Genomic DNA, 20,962 nt, shown 5'->3' on the forward strand with positions numbered 1-20,962 from the left:
AACTGGAAAAGGCAAAGGAAGCAAATTCTCTCCTAGAGGGTCCAGAAGAAACCAGCCCTACAAAAAGCATAGTATTAGGCCAGTGAAACTCATTTCTGACTTATGACCTCCAGAATATAAGACAATCTGTATTGTTTAAAGCTGCTATATTTGTGGCAACTGGCTACAGCAGTAAGATGAAAGTAATACAAACCCTGATAGACACCATATCCATTTTATGTTCATTTAAAAGGAAAAGATTAAACTATCATTAAAAGTTAAATTTTTGAAAAAATATTTCAAGTCATATATATACTAAAGTTTAGAGAATAGCTTTGTTGTAACAAATGATTTCTTATGATGATTCCAAACTCTATGCCTTACTGTTATTTCACATTTATTTTACCCTGGATAATAAATGGGATCTTCAAATGATTCAAAACATTTGTATAATTTTTTTAAATCACTAATAACTGATTCTCTAACTAGAACAATCCATTTTCTCTAATCCTCACTGGGAACCTGAATAGCCCTTGATATGATCTGACTGTGCCCCTACCCAAATCTCAAATTGTAGCTCCCATAATTCCCACGTGTCATGAGAGAGTCCTCTTGGGAAGTAACTGAATCATGGTGGCAGGTCTTTTCTGTGCTGTTCTCGTGACAGTATATAAGTCTCATGAGATCTGATGGTTTTACAAAGGGGAGATCCCCTGCACATGCTCTCTTGCTTGGCTGCTGCCATGTTAGATGTGTCTTGCTTCCCCTGCACCTTCCATCATGATTGTGAGGTGTCCCCAGCCATGCAGAACTGTAAGTCAATTAATTAAACCTCTTTCCTTCTCCCTGCCCTCTTCTCACTCTAGCCCATGGCACCAGCACCATGCTCTTCTACTCTTTTCTCAAGTCCCTTGTGGGCAAGGATGTGGTCGTGGAACTCAAGAATGATCTGAGCATCTGTGGAACTCTTCGTTCTGTGGATCAGTATCTCAGCATCAAACTAACTGACATCATTGTCACAGACCCTGAGAAATATCCTCACATTTTATCAGTGAAGAACTGCTTCATTCTGGGCTCAGTGGTCAGATACGTGCAGTTGCCAGCAGCCGAGGTCCACACTGTTTGCTACAGGATACAGCAAGGAAGGAAGCCCTGCAGCAGAAAGAGTGATGGCTCCTCCTCCTCTTCTCCTTCCTCTTTCATTGGTGACCCATAACCCCAAGTCCCAGCCCGAACTCCTAATCCCCAATACTTGAAGGGGTTTTTTTGTTTGTTTGTTTGTTTTCTTTTACTAATTATGGTTTTGTAGGGTTTTTAAGGGGATGAGTAGATGAGAGGAATACTAGAAAACAGCTAACCTCTGTTGAGAAGGTAAGGAAAAGTAGGCTGGAAAATTTCAAAGCCTTCTAGGCCCCAGCACCTGCCTTTCTCACTACTTCCCTGGAGATGGTGGGAGAGTTTCCTAGGTCTTTCCAGGGCAGCATATGATTCATTTGGGGATGAAAGAAATCTGTCCTGCATTGAGAATAAAATTTATGATGCAAAAAAGAAAAGAAATTTTAAAAAAAAGTCTGTCCTTTATAAATTACCCAGTCTTGGGTATGTCTTTATCAGCAGTATGAGAAAAAGCTAATAGCTCCCACTAGTTCTAATTATTATTTAAATATCTGCTCAGGGAATCCTCCAATTCAAATAGGAACACTTTCTTTAAATGACTATTCACTGGTTTTTGTGCTCTTAGAACCATCCAAGATCGAGCTCTTAAAACCTTAAGGCCTTTTTTCCCTTTCCTTTTGCTTGCTCCACACAGTTGCCTTTAGTCTTGTTGCTATTAATCATTCAGCCACTCACACAAATATGGAGGGGGAGTTATGGGGACACTGTCACCTAGAATGTTGAACATGCTGCCTGTGAGATTTTTTTGTTCTTACTGTTGTTGTTTTCATGTGGTATCCTCATTACTATGTCTGCTTTTGTGTGACATTTTGGGCAGATTATAAAATTACATCACAAGACCCCCTGCTTGTAGGAAGATAGAATGTACTGACTCTGCAGAAAAGAGTTAACATAATTTAAATGTAAAATCTCAAACTATTTAACTTTTAGGAAAAAAAAAAACAAAAACAAAAACAGAAAAAAAACTTTGAGATCTAAGACTAGGCAAAGACTTCTTAGTGGACTTAACACCAAAGTACCAACCACAAATGTCAAAATAAATAAAATGGACTTTTTTTGGTAAGACTAATCAAGTGCAGTAGTGAGAAGGGGAGAAGGGGTAAAACAAAGAGATCAATCTATAACTGACTGTGAACAATCAACTGAATTATGCACTACCTTCGGACCTGCCTAAAATGGACTTCTTTAAAATTAAAAAGTTCTATGAAAAAGACCCTGTCTCTCGAGAAGATGAAACGGCATGGTACAGACTGGGAGAAAACTATTTACAAATGACATATCTGTCAAAGAACTAGAATATATAAAGGTCTAGAAAATAGAAAGAGTACAAGAGTAAAAAAACAAAAACAAAACAAAACAACCAAACACCCAATTAGAAAATGAGCAAAAGAGGTGAACAGGTATTTTACTAAAACAGGATATACAAATGACAAGCCAACACATTGAAAAGATGTTCCAGAACATCATTCATTAGGGAAATGTATATTTTTAAAAATGAGATATCACTACATAACTATTAGAATGGCTAAAATAAAATATAGTGAAAAGGTGACAACACCAAATGTCGGCAAGAATGATAAAAAAAGAACTGGATCACTTATACATTGCTGGTGGAAAGGTATAATAGTACAAAACTAAATTAAACATGCAATTACCACACAATTAGCAACTGTGCTCCTAGACAGTTACCACAGAGAAATTATAATTTATGTTCACATAAAAACCTATACATAAATGTTTGTAGCACCTTTATTTGTACTAACCCCAAACTAGAAACAAACCAGATGTCCTTCAGAGGATGAATGATTAGACAAAGTGTGGTATATCCATACTGTTAGGGGTTGAATTGTATCTCCCAGAAAGATATGCTCAAGTCCTAATGCCTGAAACCTCAGAATGTGATCCTATTTGGAAACAGGGCTGTTGCAGATATAATTAAGATGAAGTCATACAGGAGCAGGATAGGCCATTAATCGCTAAGACTGTTGCCCCTATAAGAAGAGGAAAAATTGGATACAGAGAAGAGACACACAGGCAGAGGGCCATATGGAGACAGAGGCAGATACTAGAATAAAGGTTGTGTAAACTAAGAAATGTCAAGGATTGTCAGTCATCACCAGAAACTAGGAGACAAGCATAAAACAGATTATCCTTTAGAGTGCTCAGAAGGAACCAACACTGTCAACACCTCATTAGAACTTTTACCATTCAAAACTGAGAGAGAATAAATTTATGTTGCTTTAACCTACCCACGGTGCAGTATTTTATTACAGCAACCCTAAGAAATGGATACACATACTGTGGAACAGCGTACTACTCAACAGTAAAAAGGAAGGAAAGTAGCTGGATGAATCTCCAATGCTGAGTATAAAAAGCCAATGCCAAAAGGTTATATACAACATAACTCCATTTATATAACATTCTTGAAAAAATAAACTATAGAAATGGAGAACAGACTAATGGATTCTAGGGGTTACTAAGGAGGTAGAAGGACTGAGGAAATGTGGCTATAAAAGTCCAACATGAGAGATCCTTGCAGTGATGGAAATGTTCTGTATCTTAACTGTGTCAATGTCAGTATCTGGGTTGTGATATTATTTATGGTTTTGCAAGATGCAACCATTGAGGGAAACTGAGTATAGGGTACAGGGGATCTCTCTGTATTATTTCCTTTTTTTTTTTTTCCTGCTACGGCGTTTCGCTCTTGTTACCTAGGCTGGAGTGCAATGGCGCGATCTCGGCTCATCGCAACCTCCGCCTCCTGGGTTCAGGCAATTCTCCTGCCTCAGCCTCCTGAGTAGCTGGGATTACAGGCACACGCCACCATGCCTAGCTAATTTTTTGTATTTTTAGTAGAGACGAGGTTTCACCATGTTGACCAGGATGGTCTCGACCTCTTGACCTCGTGATCCACCCGCCTCAGCCTCCCAAAGTGCTGAGATTACAGGCTTGAGCCACCGCGCCCGGCCCCTCTCTGTATTATTTCTAACAACTAAATGTCAATTCATAATTATCTCAAAATAAAAAATTTAATTAAAAAATATATATCACTGCTGCTACATCATACTATCTTTGGTGAGGTAAGAATTTTTTTAATTTTTTATTTTTGTAAGTACATAATAGGTATATATATTTATGAAGTACATGAGATATTTTGATAAAGGCATACAATGTGTTATAATCACATCAGGGTAAAGGGGGTATCCATCACCTGAAGCATTTATCCTTGTAACAACAAATTATCCTATTATACTCTTTTAGTTATTTTTAAATGTATAATTAAATTATTATTGACTACAGTTACCCTGCTGTGCTATAAAATACTAGGTCTCATTCATTCTTTCTATTTTTTGTACCCTTGCCCCGCACTTCCCACTACTCTTCCCAGCCTCTGGTAACCATCCTTCTACTCTCTACCTCCAGGAGTTCCAATGTTTTAATTCCCTTTGCTCCCATAAATAAGTGAGAATACACATAGTTTGTCTTTCTGTGCCTGGCTTATTTCCCTTAACATAATGACCTCCAGTGCCATCCATGTTGTTGAAAATGACATGAAATAGCAGAAAATGACAGGATCTCATTCTTTTTTAAATGGCTGAATAGTCCATTATGTGTATGTACCACATTTCCTTTGTCTGTTGATGGACACTTAGGTTGCTTCCAACTCTTGACTATTATGAACAGTGCTACAATAAACACGGGAGTGTAAGTATCTCTTTGATATACCGATTTCCCTTCCTTTGAGTATATACCTAGCAGTGAGATGGCTGGATGGCATGGTAGCTCTACTTTTAGTTTTTCCAGGTACCTCTAAACTGTCCTATAGTGATTATACTACTGAGGCGAGATTTTTTATCTTCTCATATGTCTTGGGCTCCTAAATAAACTGCTTTGGATGAAAGTCTTTTGTATTTTCCTTCAGAAGTTGTAAGTTTCTATTGAATCATACCATACTGGTAATCAGACACTCAGAGACACTATTGTAATACCAAGAACAAAATTAAAATGTAAATTTCCTGGTTTTGATTTTTAGTGGTTTTTAAGGACAGTGAGACTTGCAGGGGGTGTATGCCTCTAGTCCTAACATTTTAAAATCAACATGTCTGATCATGAAATCAAATAGAAAAATTCACTTCTTTCAATTAATCCCATTTCACTCCTTATCTATAATGACATAACTGCTCATCCATGAACATTGTGGTAATTCACTCAGGGTGGTGGCAAAAATATTAAAGAAAAAATATAGCAATAGCTTTAACGAATAACCACAAACCTTGGAAGGCTGAGAGATTTTTGCATAGAAGTTTTGGCTAAAGGCAGCCTAAATCCCCTTTACATTTAGTTAATAAGAAAAGCAAATAGCTAGGATATGTGGGGGAGTTTATCTGTATAACTTGTTTACTCATGTGGTCCTAAAACTAACCGTTGAGCCAGATGGCCCTCTTGTGGGAGGTAGATGAGGGAGATTACCCTCTAAGGGTGTTTGCGTTAGGCCCTGGAACCTGGCCTTTAATCTTTCTCCACAAGTATGTTGACTTAGAGCCTCTGTTATTAAATCTGTACTGAATAAACGCAGAGAGGGCCAGCTAGTCAGGGTGGTGTAGCTGCAATCTCTCTGTGTGAGTGGCACACGACCCCTTAGCCCACTCGTTCATTGGAAATTTGTGTCTGAGTACATTCATTCATCTATCATGCAGCTGGGGTCTGTGGGATGGATACTGGCAGTAATTATTGAACATGTACCTTTTGTTCAATAATTACTGAAAAAAAGTATTGATGGCCTCACTATGTAACATACTATACAATTATGTTTATTAATACCAATGAGGAAACAAGCAATACATATTTCAATAAGTAGAAATTATAGTAAATTTATGATTATTTAGTACAAAGATGCATAGGAGGCAAATAAATTTAAAATATGGAAGCTTCCAGGACCCTTGTATATGCTACTTCCTTATCTCTGAACACTCTTTCCATGTACTCTTCACATGCAGGGTATCTTCTGCCCATCTCCTAGGAGACCTCTGACCATCTTTCTTAAGTAGCTGTTCCTCTGCTGTTCTTCTATCTGAACCCTGCTATAAGGGTATAATTGATACTAATTATCATAATTGGTAATTATGTATTGGTCTCCTCCACGAAAGTATAAGCTACATGAGCCACATGACCATATATGTCTTACCTCTCACTGCATTCACAGCAACTAGTAGATGCACAATTAATATTGTTGAATGAACTCCTTATTTACATAGCATATTTTTTAAAAATCATGTATTTCAAAAACTCTCAGCCAAAGGAAAAAAAGAAAGGTTTCTGGATTTCAAAACTAGGACTCTTGATTATTTAAGTCTTACCTTTACCAGAAGCTAGATGTGACATTTTGCAAGTCTCTTAAAATTTCTGGACTTCAGATGTCACATTATTTGAAAGGCAGTGAAGCTAAATCAAACAATATCTTAAGATTCTGCATGGCTCTAAGAATTACAATTTTATAATATATAAGGTATTTTTAAATACTAAGTGATAGTGGTATAAAACAGGTTAAGACAATACAAAATTAAATAATCATTTACTTTTTGTAAATCAAACCAAGCATTCAAATCAACAGTAACATAACTAGGTCTTTATGCTGCCGAGTCATAAGTAACATACACTTGGCATTTTTTTCCGTAACTTTTTTTTTAATACAAAAGTCAAGGGCTACAAATCAGGAAACAATTGGTATTATACCCATTTGAATAAACAGACTTTAGAAGTAATGACTGAAGGTATATAATAGGCTAACGGTTTGTGTTGTATTAAAGTATATTTAGTGTATATTATACAATACAAAATTTGAGTGTATTAAATACACTGAATACACCAAAGTACACTAAATGTATTTAATTTAGCATATTCCATGTATTTAATACTTTAACATTTTTTGTAAAAATTTCAAGTGGTTGGTTTTATTCCTTTCATTCTACATTTTTTTTTTTTTTTTTTTGAGACGGAGTTTCGCTCTTGTTACCCAGGCTGGAGTGCAATGGCACGATCTTGGCTCACCACAACCTCCCCCTCCCGGGTTCAGGCAATTCTCCTGCCTCAGCCTCCTGAGTAGCTGGGATTACAGGCACGTGCCACCATGCCCAGCTAATTTTTTGTATTTTTAGTAGAGACGGGGTTTCGCCATGTTGACCAGGATGGTCTCGATCTCTCGACCTCATGATCCACCCGCCTCGGCCTCCCAAAGTGCTGGGATTACAAGCTTGAGCCACCGCGCCCGGCCCATTCTACATTTTTTAAATAAAATTCTGCAGTAGCTGCATTTCAACTAAGACCTGCATTACTCACATAAGTTTGAACTCTATTCTTGTTAATGTGTGAATTTAAAATCACATAAAAGCCATTCTTGAAGTATATTTTTCACTTCATATTTTTCAATTATGAGAATCAAAGCTACCAAATGATTTATCATGTAATTTATTCTTTCACTGTCTTTAGATGTTTTAGAGACATCTAATTCAAATTATAAAAATTTGATTTTATTCTCATTTTGATACGACAAATACTGTTATTTCTATTAAGTAAACATTCAATATAATTCCATTAATTTTTAAATTATTTAAGAATCCAAATATCTAACATAGACTATTTTTGGTATGTGGGAAGAAATGCAGTTTTACGTTCCTACTTTCAAATAACACAGTATATGAAACTAACAAAAGTGTTGAGAAGATAATGTAAGTTTATTATTAAACTAGATAAAAATTGCTTTTAGTTATACATGCATATTTAAACATAGTGTAGATATATATACACATGTACACAATAAAAGGAAATGCTTAAGAAATTAAAATGCAAACATTTGCCCTAGAATCCCTTTCAGACTTTGTATTCAGCAAAATATGTTAACATATAATTCAAAGGCAAACTTCAACCCTACCAATGTCTGCATTAATAAAATCTACCAGTAACTCTTTAGTTATATAAATATACTCAATATTTTTAAGATTATGCCTTGACTCTAAAAATAAAAATTCAGTGGTAACAAAGGTTAATAAGAGTTGGATTAAACAGTTCTCATCCCCTGAAAAGCTTGACATACTTACCCCTGCTAACTTATTCTCTAAAGAATGCTGTTAAAATCATAAGATCAAGCAAACAATATAATCAAAAAAGACAGATGCTATTGAATGAGCAACTCATATGTTTTCTATCATTTACTAAGTATGTGATTGTTAAGTTATCTAAACTCTGAAAGACCTGAATGTAAAACACAGGCTATTATACAAAAGGCACAGAAAGATAACATTCAATGAGTTACATATATATATGTTAACATAAATATATAACACATATATATAACATATATATAAATATAACATATATAACATATGTTAACTCATATATATATATATAAAAAACACACACACACATAAATATATATGTTAACTCATTGAATGTATATATGCTGGATATAAAATATCCAGCATAATATGTAGCACAAAGTAAAAACTCAAGAAGTATTACTTTCCATGTATCCACTACCCTTCAAGCCTCCTCTCTTACATCCATTCTCCTATCCTGATAAACACAAACAGGTAGAGGAAGATAGATTACACACCCATTATGTAGATAAATACAGAGACAAAGATTTGAATCAAGAAAATATGCCAAAAATTCAAAGAATCTCACAACTTCCAGATTAGGGAGCCCTTAAAGATCATCTCCAACAACTTACAGTCAGACATTCTGGTGAGAGGCTTAGCATTTTTTATTTTCTTTCTTTATATCCATTACATTTTAAAACAGGAGTCATTTATAATGTGTGCTTTTTCAAAATTATAATTAGTAGAGCCTCTTGGTCATCTACAAACATGTGAAGAGATTCATATTCATATACAAAACAGAAAAACAAAAGATAATTCTTTTGTTTAACTGTATATGTGCAGTGGGTGATGTTTTATTTTATCATTCAAATAAAATCTTCTGTTAATGCAACACTAAAAATTTGCAGATTTAGTAAAGGAATGATTAGAGTAACTCAAGTTCTCCTCTTCTCACCTTTAAAGGGCTCATTGATTCCCATTTAACTTTGCAATGGAATGAATGTTTCTTGCTGCCAAAATTCAGATATTGAAAACCCCTAACACAATGGCATTAGGAGGTGGTGGCCTTTGGAAGGTAATTAAGTCATGAAGGTAGAGCCCTTATCAATGGTATTAGTGCCTTTATAAAAGAGATCCCAGTGAGCCCTTATCCTCTTCTGTCATGTGAGGTTACAATGAGAAGATAACAGTATGCAGTCTGGAAGACAGTCCTCACAAGAACTCAATCATGCTGGCACCCTGATTTCAGATTTACAGCCTCCAGAACTGCGAGAAATAAATTCCACTCTTTGTTAAGTCACCTAGTCTATGGTACATTGCTATAGCAGACCAAACTGACCAAGACAAAAATTTAACACCAAATTGTAATAACAACTACAGTATAAATGAGAAAAGTAGCACTCTTAAAATTTGATGTGGTATAATCGAATAGATGATGTCACGTCACCATTCACTGAAATAAAGAATACTAAGAGTGAACTAGGTTAGTTTGTGTTTGGTTGGTTTGTATGGAGATTTTTTAAATTCAGCCTTAGACATGGGGAATTTAGGATCCTTCTAAGACATTCAAAGAGGCATGGCAAGTAGGCAATTGGTTACATGGCCACAGAGTTCAGAAAATAAATCTGAGAGAGAGTAATAAATGGATCATCTTCAGGAAATCACATAGGGAAAGAGTTCAGGGAGAGGAGTGAGACAGCCTAGGGCCATGCCTTCGATCAATCTAAAATGGATTGACTGAGTGGAGGAGAATGAGTTTGCAAAGGAGTGAGTTCCAAAGGCCAAGGGGGAAAAAAAAAGCACACACACATGAAGTCAGTAAATTCAGATACTATTAAGAGGTCAATTAACATAGTGTCTAAATTTGGCTAGTGATGCAGATGTCATTGTGATCTTAGAAATATCCATTTCCATAGCGATAGGGCAAAAAGCCAGACTTTAAAAACTAAGTGGGAATTGAGGAAATGAGTGAGCTAATCACTCTTGGAACAAGTTTGAACAGAAAGCAAAAATAATACTTGGAAAAAAATATGGAGATTTTAAAAGGATTATCTGGGGTGGGTAGGGAGGTGGTGATTGTTTTTATGAGTCAAGACTAAAGTATATGCAAAAACTGAACACAAGGACACAGTTGGGAAGGAAAGGTGAACGTAATATATAAATTATATAAAATCTGAGAAAGTAGAGAAGATAAAATAAAAAATAAAAAATAAACAGCATAAGAAATAGACTTAGAACAAAGAACAGTTCCTCTGTTGAAGTAAGGAAGGAGAACAAGTACAAATTTGGGTGGGTCTGGAACTCTAATCTCAGAAAAGAAGAAAAATATCACTCAATGTTTCTAATTTTTTTCTGGGATGTGGCTGTCCATCTGCTGACTAGGATGAGGGAGATATGCAATCAGAAATATGAAATAAGTGGAAAATATATGAAAAGTTGTGCAGAAAGTAAGTGCAGGTATAAACCAGAGAAAATCTGTATGTCACAAATTCCTTGAGAGTCTATAAAGAATATGTGGGAGTATAATAGCAAGAAATCTATAAAGTCTAGTCAGGATTAGAAAAACCACACCAGCAAACACTGTTGTAGATGCCATTAATAAAGGCAGATTAGAAACTTGAATTTTAGATTAAAATTTAAATTTGTAAGCAGTAGAAAGCATAATGAAGTCAGTAAAAGAAGAGTATACAAACACAAGTAAAGTCTGTGGACCTCGGAAGATATTTACAAATCCAGAAATAAGCAAGACAAAAGAGCACAGCTAATCCCTGAGTGGTTTTTATCTGTTTTCTAATCAGTCTGTTTGCTCCCTTCTAATACAGTAGAGCCAATTTATAGGTAATATTGGTCTGCCACTTCCTTAACAGGGAAATTCACAATGGATCTGGTGAAAATGTATGTGGAGAAGTAAAGACAGCTTTTAACAATGAATTTTTGAAAGGTAGTTCAAACTGTTAAAGCATTGAGACATACGACCAGGATGCTATATTTATAAAGACACATAATTATTTTTCCCAAGGACACTACATTTTTTAAAACCACAGAATCATTTTTCTAGAATCCTAGAAATTAACTATACAAAACTTTATATTTAAAATGAAAGTTTCTATTTCTAGAAATGTTATGTCCACACTGCCATGTGACTAAAATACTTTTGTAAAATTACAATTAAACATTCTTCTTCAAATTGTGTCTCTTTTACTCACTCAGACTTCTTCTCACAAGTCTCAGAAGATTCTTCAATTCTTTTCTCTAACTCCAAAACAGCCTCCTCCTTGTTTAAAAGCATCTGCTGTGTCTGCATAAGTTCTTCTGCTAACGTTTTCAACCTAGAATAAACAGTATCCTCAATATCAATCAACACATTAATTACATTAACTTTATATATATCAAAAAAAATATTAATACATCTTATGTTGCAATGTCCAAAAATGTAGCCACATACAATTTGATTTACACTAAAGTAAAATTTCAGTTCCTTGGTTGCATTAGCCACAATTCAAGTGCTAAACAGAAATGCAGCTACTGGCTACCTTATTCATGGTAGAAAAAGAATATTTCAATAATCACAGTAAGTACTCAAGTAATACTGGTCTAGAGTCTTATTTCACCAAAAAGAAAAAGAGAAGTAGGTAAAGAAAAGAAAAGAGAACTTTGGTAGACACTGAGTAAATGGTAAGTAGTATTATTTGCAGATGTTATCTCATTTACTCTTCACAACAATCTTATAAGATACATACTATTTAAAGAAATGAAAGTGAGACTCATTTATTTGACATTTTAAATTCATGGTAAGTTTTTTCTATTTTCACATATTGTAATAATGCTTTAGGAGTATTTTCTGTATAGATTTGAAGAACATTTATTACATAAGTTAATACACACCAGATAATTTATGTTTGGATAAAAATAAACCAGATAATTTATGTTTGGATAAAATGCATTGAGTCTGTAATGGAAATATTTCTACCACAAAAACATACATGGCTATCATATCACTTTAAAATTGTTATCTTCAGCCTTTCAAAGCAAGACGTAAAACACAAAGGATAAAAAGAAAATATTAAATAATCTAACTCTATAAAAATGTAAATTTATTTGAACCTAAAGAGATCACAAAGTCAAAAATAAAATTCATACTGAAGAAATATATGCAGTGCAAATTGCCAGAAAAAGCCCCTTTCATGCAGATAAACTCTTAGAAAAAAGACAAACAGGAAAATGAACCAAAAAAAAAGGAAGTTCATCAAGGCAAAATTAAACAATAAGCATATGACATTATTACAACTTGACTGGATATATAAGTTATTTTTCACCTGCTAAAATTGACAGGCATGAAAAATACTTGTAATATCCAGTATTAGCGATATTATTTTTTAAAAATAGAAACAATTATATATCACTGATGTGAAAAAATTAGCACAAATTTTTCAGGGATCATCTTGGAACTGTCTCTCAAATTTTAAATTAGAAAATTCTTTAACCATCTGAAAATGTGTCTTTCAAAACACTTGTACAATATGAACAAAGTCTGTTCATACAAAAATATTTGCTGCAATATTTATTATAAAACAAAAAAAATACAAAAGATTTAAATGCCCTAGTATAGCATATAGCCACTAAGAAAGAATTAGGTACACATATATAAGGTTTTTCTAAGACATAATTTTAAATTAAAAGGCAAGATATAGCAGAATGCCTATAGCATTGTTCTAATTATATTAAAGCACAGATACATGCATATGTTGTGTGAACTGAATGGGGACCCCAAAATTCATCTGTTGGGGCCCTAACCCCCAATATAATGGTATTCGGAGATGGAGCCTCTGTGAGGTAAATAGGATTTGATAAAGTCATGAGGGTGGGGCCCTCTGCATGGGATTAGAGCCCTTACATGAAGAAACAGCACAGAACTCACTATCTCTTCTCTCTCTTATTCCTCATGTACACAAAGAAGACATCATCTGAGCATACAGCAAGAATTACCTATCTACAAGTCAGGAAAACAGCCCTCACCAGTAACCAACTCAGGTGGCATCTTGATCCTGGACTTCCCAGCGTCCATATCTATGAGAAATAAATTTCTGTTGTTTCAGCCATCCAGCCTATGGTAATTTGTCTGACAGTCTGATACGGTTTAGCTGTGCCCCCACCCAAATTTCATCTTGAATTGTAACTCCCACAATTCCCATGTGTTGTGAGAGGAACCCAGTGCGAGGTAATTGAATCATGGGGGCAGGTCTTTTTGATGCTCTTCTCACAACAGTGAATAAGTCTCAAGAGATTTGATGGTTTTAAAATGAAAGTTCTCCTGTACAACTCCCTCTCTTTGCCTGCTGCCATCCATGTAAATGTGACTTGCTCCTCCTTGCCTTCCACCATGATTGCGAGGCCTCCCCAGCTATGTGGAACTGTAAGTCCATTAAACCTCTTTTTCTTCCCCAGCTCAGAAGTCTTTATTAGCAGCATGAAAATGGATTAATCTACAATCCAAGCAGACTAATATGTATATATTTATGTGGTATGTGTTTATACGTGAGTACACAGGATAAGAAAACAGTTGACTACAAACCAAAGCTTTATCAATACTCTGAGAGGTGTGGAATTGGAGCAGGGGGTGATTTAAGGCCAAAGAAGTTTTCATAGTTTACTCTCTATATATCAATACTGTTTGAATCTCTTATAACAGAATAGATTTTTTTAGAATCATTAACTAATAGATAATACAGATAAGAGAGGCAGAAAAACTATTACACACCATCAGAAAACTCTAAATATAGCAATCAAGATTAGTTCATTTTCCACAACGGCTGAACTAATTTACACTCCCACCAACAGTGTAAAAGTGTTCCTATTTCTCCACATCCTCTCCAGCATCTGTTTTTGTCTCCAGATTTTTTAATGATCGCCATTCTAACTGGCATGAGATGGTATCTCAATGTGGTTTTGATTCTCCAATGACCAGTGATGATGAGCATTTTTTTCATATTTTTGTTGGCCTCATATGTGTCTTCTTTTGAAAAGTGTCTGTTCATATCATTTGCCCACTTTTGACTGGGTTTGTTTTTTCCTTGTAAATCAACTTTAGTTCTTTGTAGATTCTGCATATTACCCCTTTGTCAGATGGGTAGACTGCAAAAACTTTTTCCCATTCTGTTTAGACTGAAACAACATAATAAATTTCGGTAAGCCTCTGAGGGCATTCAATATTAAGGCAAAATAAAAGCAATAATACTTATAATAATGATCAAGAGTCATCAGGGAAAGGTTGGATTTAATATTTTTCTTTAATCATATGTATATATATTCATAAAAGATTTGTATCAGACCCAGTAAAATTATGTTTTTGAATACCTTGCAGATACAGGTTTCAGTTATTGACAGAATTCACTTACATGGAATAATATATATTCTGACTATCAGATAAAGAAAACATTACTGTATTAAGATTCAAGATGATTCTCAAGAAAGCTACATTTCAACCACTGGCTCCAACTTCCTTATTAATTAATTAAAAATATGTAAGTAAATAACACATAACGCTTTCCTGTTTATTAAACTCTGCCTTACATATAATCTCCTTTAATCCAAATGAAAGTTTAGAACACAAAGCCCTACCTCAGAATCTGTCCCAACTACTTTTGAAACCCAAGTCTGGTGGGAACAGAAAAAACAACCAACTTCTTATCACTGCCTTGAGCATGCTACATCAAAGCTGAATTTAATAAAAAGTCTTTCTTCTCCATATCACTTTCTTCTGTTTTATCCTTTGCTTCTTTTCCCTGCACATTTCCCTGATTCTCTTCTTCTCTTCCCGGTTAGTTTTCCATTCACCTCTCTTCCCACACCTTCAATCATTCACTTAAACAAGTGTTTATTTAGCACATTCCTTTGTCAGACACTCTGTTAAACAGTAGGGATATAATAATAAGCAAGTTTGCCCTCAGGAAGCTTACATTCTACTAGACAGATATCAAAGAAGAAAAGACAAATGATTTAGATAAATAAAAGTGTACAGGGAAGCCAAGAGCAGTGGCTCACACCTGCAACCCCAGTGCTTTGGGAGGTTGAGTGGGGTGGATCACTTGAGGTCAGGGGCTCGAGACCAGCTTGGCCAACATGGTGAAACTTCATCCCTACTAAAAATACAAACATTAGCCAAGCATGGTGGCAGGCAACTGTAATCCCAGCTACTCAAGAGGCTGAGGCAGGAGAATCGCTTTAACCTGAGAAGTGGAAGTTGCAATGAGCTGCAATTGTACCACGGCACTCTAGCCTGGGCAACAGAGTAAGACTTTGTCTCAAATATATATATATATATATATATATATATATATATATATATATATATATATATACATTTGTCTCAAAAAGAGAGAAAGAAAATATATATCTATATGGGGAAAGTATTTCCCCTTTCTTACCATTATCCCCTTTAAAAAAACAAAAACAAAAAACCTGTACTGTGTGAATTAAGTAAACAGAAAAACATTAGAGTAATTACAGTTCATGTATAGATAACATAACACATGTAAGAATAGTCCACAAGTTTCAAAGTACAATGTTTACTATCATGTTATTACATGTTTGCTACACAAATGTAATAGTAACAGTTTAAATGAGAACACATAGATACAGGGAGGGGAACAATACACTGGGGTCTCAAGGGGGAGGGCAATGGGGTGAGGAAGAGCATCAGGATACATAACTAATGCATGGAAGACTTAACCCGGGTGATGGGTCGGTAAGTGCAGCAAACCACCATGGCACACATTTACCTATATAACAAACCTGCACGTACTGCACATGTATCCGGAACTAAAAATAAAACATAGTAACAGTTCAAATAAGTTATTCTTTACATTTTTAGATTAATTATTGTAATATTATAATACAAAGCAGTTAAAAGTCATAGCATGGTACTGGTACCAAAACAGAGATATAGATCAATGGAACAGAACAGAGACAATGCGACACATCCACAACCACCTGATCTTTGACAAACTTGACAAAAACAAGCAATGGGAAAAGTATTCCCTATTTAATAAATGGTGTTGGGAAAACTGGCTAGCCATATGTAGAAAGCTGAAACTGGATCCCTTCCTTACACATTATACATAAATTAATTCAAGATGGATTAAAGATTTAAAATGTAAGCTCCAAAATCATAAAAACTCTAGAGGAAAACTGAGGCAAAACCATTCATGACATAGGCATAGGCAAGGACTTCATGACTAAAACACCAAAAGCAATGGCAACAAAAGCCGAAATTGAAAAATGGGATCTAATTAAACTTAAGAGCTTCTGCACAGCAAAAGAGACAATCATTAGAGTGAACTGGCAACCAACAGAACGGGCAAAAATTTTTGCAATCTACCCATCTGACAAAGGGATAACAGAATCTACAAAGAACTTAAACAAATTTACAAAAAAAAAAAAAATCACAAAGTAGGCAAAGGTTATGAACAGACACTTCTCAAAAGGAAACATTCCTGCAGCCAACAAACATGAAAAAAAGCTCTCATCATCACTGGTCATTAGAGAAATGCAAATTAGGCCGGGCGCGGTGGCTCAAGCCTGTAATCCCAGCACTTTGGGAGGCCGAGGTGGGTGGATCACAAGGTCGAAAGATCAAGACCAACCTGGTTAACATGGTGAAACCCGTCTCTACTAAAAATACAAAAAATTAGCTGGGCATGGTGGTGCGTGCGTAATCCCACCTACTCAGGAGGCTGAGGCAGGAGAATTGCCTGAACCCAGGAGGCGGAGGTTGCGGTGAGCCGAGATCGCGCCATTGCACTCCAGCCTGGGTAACAAGAGTGGAACTCTGTCTCAAAAAAAAAAAAAAAAAAAAGAGAAATGCAAATCAAAACCACATTGAGATACCACCTCATGCCAGTTAGAATGGCCATCATTAAAAAATCAGGAGACAGGAGAGGCTGGAGAGGATGTGGAGAAATAAGAACACTTTTTCACTGTTGGTGGGAGTGTAAATCAGTTCAACCATTGTGGAAGATGGTGTGGCAATTCCTCAAGGATCTAGAAATAGAAATTCCATTTGACCCAGCAATCCCATTACTACGTATATACCCAAAGAATTATAAATCATTCCATTATAAAGACACATGCACACGTATGTTTACTGCAGCACTGTTCACAATAGCAAAGATTTGGAACCAACACAAATGCCCATCAATAATAGACTGGATAAAGAAAATGTGGCACATATATACAATGGAATACTATGCGGCCATAAAAAAGGATGAGTTAATGTCCTTTTCTGGGACACGAATGAAGCTGGAAACCATCACTCTCAGCAAATTAACACAAGAACAGAAAACCAAACACAGCATCTTCTCACTCGTAAGTGAGAGTTCAACAATGAAAAAACATGGGCACAGGGAGGGGAACATCAAACATCAAGGCATGTTGGGGGTTGGGGGACTAGGGGAGAGATGGCATTAGAAGAAATATCTAATATAGATGATGGGGTGATGGATGCAGCCAACCACATGGCACATGTATACCTATGAAACACACCTGCATATTCTGCACATGTACCCAGAACTAAAGTATAATAAAAAAGCAAAGTCATTAAAATGACCCTGCCTGGAAAAAGTTCATAAAATGACATAATACTTAACATTTATTGAGTACCAAGCACAGTTTTAAGCACTTTATAAATAAGCACTTAAATTTATGTAATTCTTACAACACCCTTATTGTCTCCAATTTACATAGGAAAAACTGAGGCAGAGAGGTTAAGCCTCTTGTCCAAGGTCACAGAGCTGGTAAGTGGGAAAAGCTAATAATAGAGCCCAGACATCTTAAAACCTGAATCCACACCCTTAACACCTAATACCCTGTCTTAATAATTACACATCCTAGAATTCATCCTATATATGTGCTTCAATAAGTATACAAAAATATAAAGAATGTTTATTGTATAATCACAATAAACAAAGGTAAATGTATCATGATGCTAATTATGCTTAATTCTCACGTGCCTCACTTGCATCACCCCTTCCAAGACTCTATACTTAATTTTGCATTTCTAAGTTTGTATATATTTTCTTAAAGATGTTCCCCTCACTCCAATCTCATAAGCTTATAGTCCAACAAAACCTAGCTCTAACTCTGGCAATGGAAAAAAAACTAGAAATAACCTAAATGCCTGTCGATAAATAACAAAATTAAAGAAATTATGTTACATACAAGTAGCAAAACACTGTACACATTAAGAAGATTTAACACATGTTTAAAAAAAAGAGGACGATGTAAAGAAATATGCATAAAATAACTCTTGCTAACACAGAAGAAAACAACTGATGCACATATATATGCTTGTATATACATGCTGGAAAAATACATACACTTTTTTCATGAGTTAGGTCTGGAAGACAGTAATGGTGGTCAACAAAAAGAAGAAAGGAAAATTTGGATTGTTATTGTATACTCTTTTGTAAGATTGTATAGATTTTACCATCTGCATGCATTAGTTAGGTAATTTTTAAAGATTTAAATGTATTAAAAGATACAAACGTAGCCAGGCATGTTGGCTCACGCTGTAATCCCAGCCCTCTGAGAGGCTGCAGCGGGTGGATCACTTAATGTCAGAAGTTCGAGACTAGCCTGGCCAACATGGTGAAACCCCAGCTCTAGCTACTAAAAATACAAAATATTAGCCAAGCATGGTGGTGCACACCTACAGTCCCAACTACTCATAAACCTGAGGATAAAAAAGTCACTTGAAACTGGGAGGTGGAGGTTGCAGTGAGCCAAGACTGTGTTACTGCATGCCAGCCTGGGCAACAGAGCAAGATTCCATCTCAAAGAGGAAAAAAAAAAAAAAGAAAAAAACCACAAAGGCCTAAAACCTTTATTGTGGTTAATAAAAAGTTTCCAATACTTATCCAACACTTTTTATATCATAATCATGTGATGTCATGATCTAAATCTTAAAACACTCTTAAAGGGACCAAACTTTCAATTTCCCAAAAAATTATGACTTGACAAACAAATCACCTTAACTTTTATTTCTTACATTAAATTTGTAATGTTGTAACTTTAAGTGTGATATTTGGGTTAATTTAAAAAACAAATGGAATTTACAGTTGCCTGAAGTTACTTTTCTGACAACTCTTTTTCTCTATTGCTGCAATATATATTGAAAACAAACTGTTTCTTGCCATCGCTTTCTTAAAGTATAATTCCAAGAGCATAGGATTTTATGTATGACATTCTACACTGTGACACAAATCTTTATGAGCTTTGCTCAAGAGTAAACAGAAGATGGCTTCTACAAGCAAGTTACGAGTTTATGTTAAATATAGTCACCTCCTAATACCCACTTAATCCATCTCCAATCCAACAAATCCACCTGTTTTCTTCCACACAACTTTGTTTCCTTTAATCAAATCGTCCTTCCAAAATGTCGCCTAACTTCAATAGTTTATATTTTTCCAAATCTTTCCAACTCACTCCAAAAGTATTCCCCTAACACACCCTGAGAAAATTCTAATACTGTGTATGTTCAACCAGAGACCAGACTTGAGCTAATACTATAAATAAGAACAGATCTGGTAAAACCAAGGTAAGAGGTGAAGGAGTAAGTAGTGGAGTATTTGACACCCCATAAAATACAAGGTTGATTCAGATAGCTGGATGAGTTAAACTGGTATCATCCTCTACAACAGGAGTCAGTAACCATTTTCTCATAAAAGCGCAGAGAGTAAATATTTTAGACTTTGCCATCAGGAGACAAAAGCAAGCACAGTATGTAGGTATTTATATTACAAAAGACAAAAAAAATTCATAAATATTTTGCTGGCAAATTCGAAATATAGTAATAACTGGGTACATGTTATTATAATGCCAGTCTCCTAATGAGAAGAATGAAAATCTTTTGATGGCCATAATACTTCCCATCACTGCAGTTCAAAGTTAGTGTTTATAATCAAAATCAACTGTAAATGTTCACCTGCTAATGCAGATATTTAATAAGATTTTATGTCTTTCACATTTGTAAATGTCATTTTCACACAGACTGGTACCAACAAATACCAACATCAATCCACAAGCACAAAATTTTAATTAAGAATATTCAGTGCTTAGCAGGCATGGTGCAACTGCATAATAAACATAATTTTTTTTCACCTAATTCAATAACAAAATAATCCACATTCTGCTGTGCCTTAAAAATGCCACATTTGAAATCCATTTTTTCTTCTTCTTTTGACACTATAGGCATGAACTGATAATAAAAATAAGTAAGATGCCAAAGTACACTGATACGTGTGGGACTCAAAATGCTGTTGAGTTCTAACTGTGTCACTGTGATTTGTATATTGCCAAGCAGCAGTGTGAAGTGATGAGTGTAACACATATGATCTTTGGCACAACTTCTTGGCTCTGCCACTGTAGCAGGAAATCACTCATAGACAGCAGGTAAATGAATGAGCATGACTGTGTCCCAATAAAACTTTATTTATGTACTCTGATATTTAAACATCATGTAATTTTTGTATGTCACAAAATATAATTTTTCCTTTGATTTTTTTCCAACCATTTAAAATACAAACAGCATTCTTAACTTGTGGGCTGCACAAAAAATAGCTAGCTAGCTGGATTTGCCTCCTGGGCTATAGTTTGCTGACTCATGCCCTACAAGATCCAAGAGAATCACTTTTCCACATAAAGAATTACCATTCTTC

General features: G+C 35.2%; 1 protein-coding gene and 1 pseudogene across 8 annotated transcripts in view; one reads left to right on the top strand and one right to left on the bottom strand.

The window, feature by feature from the left end:
- Positions 1-20,962, bottom strand: part of FER (FER tyrosine kinase) — a 505,234-nt gene that overhangs the window by 324,099 nt on the left and 160,173 nt on the right. For all 8 annotated transcript variants that reach the window (XM_074382850.1, XM_074382836.1, XM_010339983.3 and 5 more), the window contains one exon: positions 11,456-11,578. In XM_074382850.1, the coding sequence (XP_074238951.1) occupies positions 11,456-11,578 (123 nt within the window). The remainder of the gene's footprint in view (positions 1-11,455; positions 11,579-20,962) is intronic.
- LOC120364304 (U6 snRNA-associated Sm-like protein LSm2 pseudogene) lies at positions 857-1,149 on the top strand (annotated as a pseudogene).

The sequence above is a fragment of the Saimiri boliviensis genome, chromosome 1, assembly GCF_048565385.1.
Source record: "Saimiri boliviensis isolate mSaiBol1 chromosome 1, mSaiBol1.pri, whole genome shotgun sequence".
Classification (NCBI taxonomy): domain Eukaryota; kingdom Metazoa; phylum Chordata; class Mammalia; order Primates; family Cebidae; genus Saimiri; species Saimiri boliviensis.